The sequence below is a fragment of the Grampus griseus genome (genome assembly GCF_964374135.1).
Source record: "Grampus griseus genome assembly, chromosome: 8".
In the NCBI taxonomy this organism is placed as follows: Eukaryota; Metazoa; Chordata; class Mammalia; order Artiodactyla; family Delphinidae; genus Grampus; species Grampus griseus.
Genome location: NC_139002.1, coordinates 109,205,175 through 109,212,224, shown reverse-complemented (window position 1 = coordinate 109,212,224; position 7,050 = coordinate 109,205,175). Strand labels below are relative to the sequence as shown.

The 7,050-nt window shown below is 69.3% G+C and overlaps 2 protein-coding genes across 2 annotated transcripts; both read left to right on the top strand.

Annotated features, from left to right (window-relative positions):
• Positions 1 to 215: 215 nt before the first annotated feature.
• SYT8 (synaptotagmin 8) lies at positions 216 to 2,342 on the top strand (the record flags this gene model as incomplete). The annotated part of the gene is given in 9 exon segments (XM_082660143.1): positions 216 to 309; positions 425 to 591; positions 979 to 1,071; positions 1,196 to 1,363; positions 1,432 to 1,599; positions 1,684 to 1,789; positions 1,884 to 2,017; positions 2,119 to 2,257; positions 2,260 to 2,342. Coding segments are annotated over 9 exon segments (1,152 nt in total).
• Positions 2,343 to 5,065: 2,723 nt separating this feature from the next.
• Positions 5,066 to 6,283, top strand: TNNI2 (troponin I2, fast skeletal type). The gene is made up of 5 exons (XM_082660544.1): positions 5,066 to 5,249; positions 5,347 to 5,475; positions 5,610 to 5,699; positions 5,796 to 5,972; positions 6,105 to 6,283. Exons 2-5 carry the CDS (start codon positions 5,353 to 5,355, stop codon positions 6,198 to 6,200), a joined length of 486 nt encoding a protein of 161 aa, XP_082516670.1. The 5' UTR covers positions 5,066 to 5,249; positions 5,347 to 5,352; the 3' UTR covers positions 6,201 to 6,283.
• Positions 6,284 to 7,050: the final 767 nt, after the last annotated feature.

Here is a 7,050-nt window from a genome sequence, read left to right as displayed (position 1 = left end):
GCAGCTCAGCCCGCACCTTGGCCAAGGCCCAGCGCCCCCCTACCGTCGGTGCCGTTCGGAGCCCTCGCCCCGGCCGCCCCGGGCTGCCTCCTTGCCCAGGCAGACTGAGCTGGCCTCTGCTGGGCAGATGGGACGGTAGGCAGGGGCCCAAGGGGCCACCCTCACAAGTGACCTGGCTGCCCCGGCCGTTTGCTCCAGGCCAGCAGTGAGAGGAGATGAGTCGCCCCCCAGGCCCCCACAGCGCCCGGGCCCCAGCGGGCTCCACGGCTCTCCCCGGGCGCATTCCGGACCTGGTCGCCCAGATCCCCTGTGAGTTTTGGGACCTCTGGAAGGGGAGTGGGGATGGCCTGGCTGGGCAGGGGGCAGCCGCTGTCCATGGATGCCCCTCAGGCCCATCTCTGTTCTCTCCCCCCCCCGCCCCCAGGGCTCCGCTGGGCGCTCATAGCCGCTGCGGTCGTGGCTGGCGTCCTCGTTGTTTCCTGCCTGCTCTGTGCCATCTGCTGCTGCTGTCGCGGCCGCCACAGGAAGGAGCCCAGAGACGAGGAGGCCGTGGGCCTGGGCAGTGCCCGCAGCACCATCAACACGCACCTGGTGAGAAGCGGGCACCCAGCTGGGCCAGTGCCGGCAGGCAGCCCAAGGTCCAGGCTCGGGGGCGAGCTCAGCCCCCAGCATGGTCTGGTCTGCCCAGAGCGGAGGCGGGGGGGGGGGGGGGCGCCTGGCTGGCGAGGCGATGAACAAGGTGAGGGAGGGCGTGGGCTGCGAGAGCCACAGCAGTTCTGGAGGAGGGCAGTGGCAGAGAGGTGGACTCGGGGCAGTTTCGGCCGGTCCCGCGGAGCTGAGCTGGGATGTGAGCCCTTCTGGCGCCCTGGCCTGGAAGTTTGACCCATCATGGACCCGCTGCCTGGGACGCCGGGGCTCTGACGGGGGCACGGTCCCAGAGCACCTGTCGCCAGCCCCTGTGATACCACCCGGGTGCAGCCAGATGTGGATAAGGAGGAGCCTGGCCCTGGGGCGCCCCAGCAGTGGGAGTGCCTGCAGCTGTCCGTGGAGTACGACTTTGGAAGCCAGGAGGTGAGGGGCCCCGAGGACGTGCGGGATTTTGGAGGGGCGATGGGGGAAGGGTTGGCACTGGGTGCTGGGTGGTGCGGGGCTGACCAGGAAGGGGGCCCTGGCTGAAACACCCCCTGGCTCCTAGATCAAGGTGGGCCTCAGGCAGGCAGCGGACCTGAGGCCCCGGGGCCCAGGCGGCACGGCGGACCCCTACGCCCGCGTCAGCCTGTCCCCTGAGGCCGGGTGCAGGCACGAGACGAAGGTGCACCGTGGTACCCTCTGCCCCACGTTCGAAGAGACCTGCTCCTTCCACGTGAGTCGGGGCTGGGTGGCCAGGGGCCTGGGCCGGGCAGTGGGGGCCGCTCACACCCCTCCCCGCAGGTCGCCCCCGTGGAGCTGCCCCGGACCGCCCTGCGGGTGCAGGTTCTAGACTACAAGCTCTTCTCCCAGCACGGGCTGCTGGGCGCGCTCAGCCTGCCGCTGGGCACCGTGGATCCGCAGCCCGTCCTGGAGCTCTGGCACCCTCTGGGCCCGCCCAGCACTGCCGAGGTGAGCCTGCTGACCCCCGGGCTCCAGTCCCTCCCTGCCCGGTGTGCCCGGCAGGGAAGCTGAGGCCCTTCTTGCTGCCCGCAGCCCGAGCAGTTGGGGGAGGTGTGCTTCTCGCTCCAGTACGTGCCCGGCTCGGGCCGGCTGACCGTGGTCGTGCTGGAGGCCCGAGGCCTGAGCCCGGTTCTGGCAGGCAAGAGCCGGACCTGCCCCTCCACATGGATGGAGGGAACCCTGTGCTCAGCCCTCAGACCTGGGACGCCCTATGACTCCTTTCACTTGCCCAGAGCCCTACGTGAAGGTCCAGCTTGTGCTGAGCCAGAGGAAGTGGAAGAAGAGAAAGACATCTGCCAGGAAGGGCATGGCCACCCCTTACTTCAACAAGACCTTCACCTTCCTTGTGCCTTTCAGCCAGATCCAGGTGGGCTGCCTGGAGGAGGGGGCAGGTGGAACCTCGCTCAGGGCCAAACTGACGTCTATCTTTCTCCCCCTCCCACTGCACCTCTGCCTGCCTCTACCCAGAGCGTGGCTCTGGTGCTGGCCGTCTGGACCTGGGGCCCTCAGTTCCAGGCCAAGCCCGTGAGCAAGGTTCTGCTGGGCGCCCGGGCCTCTGGTCAACCCCCACAGCACTGGGCAGACATGCTGGCCCATGCCCGTCGTCCCAGCACCGCCTGCAGCCGGCCAGGGAGGTGGACCAGGCCCTGGCCTTGCAGCCCCACCTGCGCCTGCCCTTGCCTGGCTCCTGAAAGCAGCCCCGGCCCTCGGTCTCCCTGGGCTGGGCCACGGGCCCCGTGCAGGCTGCCCTGGGGACCCACCATAATAAACGCCTTCTCCCCCATGGCTGTGCGTCCTTCCCGAGCCCCGTGGACACAGCAGGGTCAGGGGCTCCATCGACATCGCCAAGGACAAGGAGAGGGTCTCCTCTCCAGGCTCAGCCAGGCCCTGAGGGCTCTGACCCATGCCTGACCCCTGAGTGAGGGTGAAGGGGCCCTTCCTGGCCCAAGGGGGACGATACTGGGAGATGCGAAGCCCTCCCCGTCGGTAGCAGCTGGAGAGTGAGGGATGGGCCCCTGGGGACACAGTGGGCAAGTGGGAGATATCTGGGGGACGGTGACAGTGGACAGAGGGGAACCCAATCCCAGGGACCGCCCCAGCACCCGAGGGGCCCCAAACCCTCCAGATGGTGACTGCAGGGCGTCCCCTTCGCGAGCAGCAGGGGGCAGTAGATGCCTTCAGAAGCCGCCCCAGGCCTTTGGGGGCTCAGCCTGGCCCGGAAAGCAGCTCTAATCCCCGCACATCTGGACGGCTTTAGCTCTCCCTGACCCTCCCCATGGCCCGAGAAGCCGGCAGGGCTGGGGCCATGCACCCCCAGCTCAGAGGGTGCCAAGTCATGGTTATCCGGATGCCTCTGCTGGGTGGGGGCCCGGGCAGGGGGCGCAGGCCTGGACTGGGGTGAGAAGGGCAGTGCCGGGCCTGCCTGGGGCAGCCAGGCGGGCCCCAGGCCCCCTCGGGTCAGGGAGAGGTTCCCAGGTGGGTGGCGCCGAAATCCTGGGTTTGAAGGATGTGTTCCGAGCTGTGCAGGGAGCTGGCCCGCGGGCAGGGCGGCCCAGGCAAGGCTGCACGTCCGTCCAGGCACCCCCCCATCCTGCTCCTGGGTGGGAAGCTGGGATCACGCCCATGGAGGGAAGCCCTGCCCCAGAGACCCTGGCCACTGCCGCAGGCCCCAGAGGCCGTGTTTGGGGGTCCGGCCTTGCCCCGGGCCAGCTTGGGGACAGGAGGACATGGCCAGCTCATGCCCGAGACGCCTGCTGGGTTGGGGGGGGCAATAAGGAGCGGAGTGCGAGGCTGCTGCTGTTCCCCGGGGGGCCCGGAGCCCTGGGGAAGCCGAGGAAAGCAGTGTGGATCCGGACTCAGAACAGGTGGGGCTGGGCCGGAGTGACGCCTTGGCTGACCCCTGAGCTGTGCGCCACGGCTGGCGAGGCCGTCGTCCTGTCCTCAGGCTCCTTGTAAGATACAAGGGAGGCATCTCGAAGTCATCACTGAGCCCTAAATAGACCAACCCAACCTCAGCACCGCCCCCCCCCCCACAACCAAGACTTCTTGGCCTGGATGGCAGCACGAGGCTGGGCCGGGCCAGGCAGCCTGGGCAGGTGGGGAGGTCCCTGTGCCCCCATTGGTCTGAGGAGGGCTCCATGCCCTTTCTGAGCAGGGGCCCAGCCTGGGGGAGGCCATTTATACCCCTCCCCCTGGGCCCACCAGCCCAACTCGCCGCTGCCGGCCTGACCCCACTCCCAGCGCTGCTGTCCGGACGCGAGGTGAGGCCGGCCGGAGGCCGGGACAGGCACTGCTGGAGCTCGCTTGCAGGAAGACTTCCCGGGGCGGGGGCCTGGGGGCCAGGGCCGCCGCCAGCAGCCTCTCTGGGGGTCTTCCACGGAGCAGGGGGCGAGAGGGAGATGCCTCCGGAGGCAGGCTGGGGTGGCGAAGGGGCCCCGGGCAGCACCCCGACGGCCAGGCCTCACTGCTGGGACACGGGAAGGGGTTTTACGGATTGAGGGACCCCAGGCCCAACTGGCGGGTCGTTTCTTATATGCACTTGGGGCAGAAGCTGAAAGAGCAGAGCTAAAAATAACTGGTCGCTCCCGGGGCACCTGCGGTGGCCGGACCGCCCCTCCCTCGGGGACAGCTGCAGCGACTGCAGGCCCGCCTGGGACATTTTGGGAACACTTTCCTCTCACTCCTCCCCTCCCCTGGGGAATTCCAAGAAGCGTCCCCCAAGGAGGTGGGGGTTGGGCGGGGCTGCGGGGGGGGTTAGTGTGTGGGGCGAGGTGCTGCACCCCCAGAGCTGGGGTCCTGGGCCGGGGCCCTAACACCCCTCCCCTTTCCCTCCCACAGGCTCTAAGCCCAGGACCTCAAGATGGGCGAGTAAGTGTAGCCCCCCAAGCCCAGTGCCCCTGCTGCCCACCCCACTCCCCACTGGGCGAGGGTCTCTGCATCTCTCCGCCAGGCCACCTCCCGCCCGCCCCCATCACACAGCCCCATGGCAGGGCCCTAACCTCTCTTCTCTCTCCCTCCCCCCACCTGCCCCCCTGGGACAGTGAAGAGGTGAGTACCTGCTTGGGGGTGAAACACGGAGGGGGTGGGACCCCCCAACTCAGGAGAGGGCAGAGGTCGGAGTTCCAAGGCCCAGGGAGGCCGCCCAGCCCTCCCCCTTCTGTGAAAATGCCTCACCGCACACCCACCTCCCCCAACGGAGACACTGACAAATAGAGGAAGTGGCTGCCTGGTGCCCCAATGCTCCCCGAGCAGGGGAAGTGCGGCTGTGGCCTGCTCACCGGGGACTCGCTTCTTCTTTCTGATGGCTGCATCCCCTCCCCCGCCTCCTGGGCCCCGCCAGCATCCCCCTGCCTCAGAAGCACAGCCCCTTCTCCCGACCCCAGTCCTCCCAACCCGAAGGGCCACCGGGGCAAAGGGTCACCGTGCAGCGCCGTGTCCTGGGCGCAGCCTCCCCACCAGGCCCAGGCCCAGCCGCCCCTCGGGCAGGACCCCCTGGCTGGACGGCTGAGCCCCGCCGACCCCGACTCTCCCTCCTGCATCTTCTCCCTGCCCTGCAGAAGCGCAACAGAGCCATCACGGCCCGCAGACAGCACCTGAAGGTAGGTGCGGGCCTGGGGAGGGCCGCCCCGGCGTCTGCAGGCTGGCGTGCCGCAGCCCCTCACCCCCGCCTCCCCCCCGCCCCTCCAAACCCCCCAGAGCGTCATGCTCCAGATCGCGGCCACGGAGCTGGAGAAGGAGGAGAGCCGCCGGGAGACGGAGAAGCAGAGCTACCTGACCGAGCACTGCCCGCCGCTGCACGTTCCCGGCTCCATGGCCGAGGTGCAGGTACCCAGCCCCACCCCGCCCGCCCGCCCGCCCAGCAGCCCCTGCCCACCGCCCCGTCTCCCCCTCGGTCCAGAGGGCAGGCAGGGTGGTCAGGGCGGGCGGAGGCCACCCCCCACCCACGGCGCCCCCCCCAGGAGCTCTGCCAACAGCTGCACGCCAAGATCAACGTGGCCGAGGAGGAGAAGTACGACATGGAGGTGAAAGTGCAGAAGAGCACCAAGGAGGTGAGAGGCCGGGGGGCGGGCATGGTGCGGGGGCGCCCCGACCGCGAGGCCTCGGCCCCCGCCGCCTCCCGCCCAGCCTTGCTGCCCGCCCCGCAGCTGGAGGACATGAACCAGAAGCTGTTCGACCTGCGAGGCAAGTTCAAGCGGCCCCCGCTGAGAAGGGTGCGCATGTCGGCCGACGCCATGCTCAAGGCGCTGCTGGGCTCCAAGCACAAGGTGTGCATGGACCTCAGGGCCAACCTCAAGCAGGTCAAGAAGGAGGAAACCGAGAAGGTAGGCGGGTCCCCACCGCGCGCCCCGCCTGCCGGGCCGGCTCAGACCCCGGACGGGTCTGCCAGGCGGGGACTGGGAGGCGAAGTGAGGCTGGAGGCGGTGGGCCTGAGCCCTCTCCCGGTGCCCCTGCAGGAGCGGGACCTGCGTGACGTGGGAGACTGGAGGAAGAACATCGAGGAAAAGTCGGGCATGGAGGGCCGCAAGAAGATGTTCGAGTCCGAGTCCTAGGCCGCCGCCGCCGCTCCCGCCCGAGGCCCTCCGAGCCGGGCTCAGCTCCTGTCAATAAAGGATTCCAATCCCCCGACTGCTCTGCTGTGCTCGGGTCCGGCCCTGCCCCAGCCTCTCTGCCCACGGGCCGCCGTGCGAAGGCCTCTGAGACCGGGGAGCCTGGGCTGGGGCTGGAGGAGCCGCACACGGGCTTCGGGGGACTTCGGCTGGACTGGGAGGGCCACTGCCGGGGCAGGGACCCCACCCGCCCGCCTGCCGCCTGCGGCTGCTTGGTGATGTTGGTGTCAGACCCTGTAAGCTTGGACACAGGTGCCCGGGGCCATGGCAGAGCCAGTTCCCTAGATGACCATTGGTCCATTGTCACTGTCACCATGAAGGTCCCCACAGGGCCCAGAGACCCGGTCCCTGTGGCACAAGTCCAGGCAGGGGCCTCGTGGGCCTGTGTCCCGTGCCCTGTGGGCAGCCCCTTCCTCCCAGGCTGCTCCTCCCCAGACCCCCGCCCCCGCCACCAGGGGGCACGCGGGGCAGTCCTGGATCAGCTGGCCCTCCGGGGAGTCTTGAGCTCATGGGGCAGGGGTACGCCGGGTAGGGTCCGTGCTCCCACTGGAGACTGATGACAGGCCCAGCTGGTCTGACACCGGACCCAGTGAGAGGGCTAGCTTCTCCCTTCTGCACAGCCCCCGGCCCTGGCCCACGCCACACATCAAGGGACGATGTGGCCGACAGGCCCAGACACAAATGTCACAGCAAGGCCGCCGTCAGCCTCCTCTGTGAGGGATGGTGCCGTGGCCCGCCAAGGTCCTGCGCTCAGATCCTTGGTGGGGAGCCCGGAGAGGCCAGGCTGCCGCCA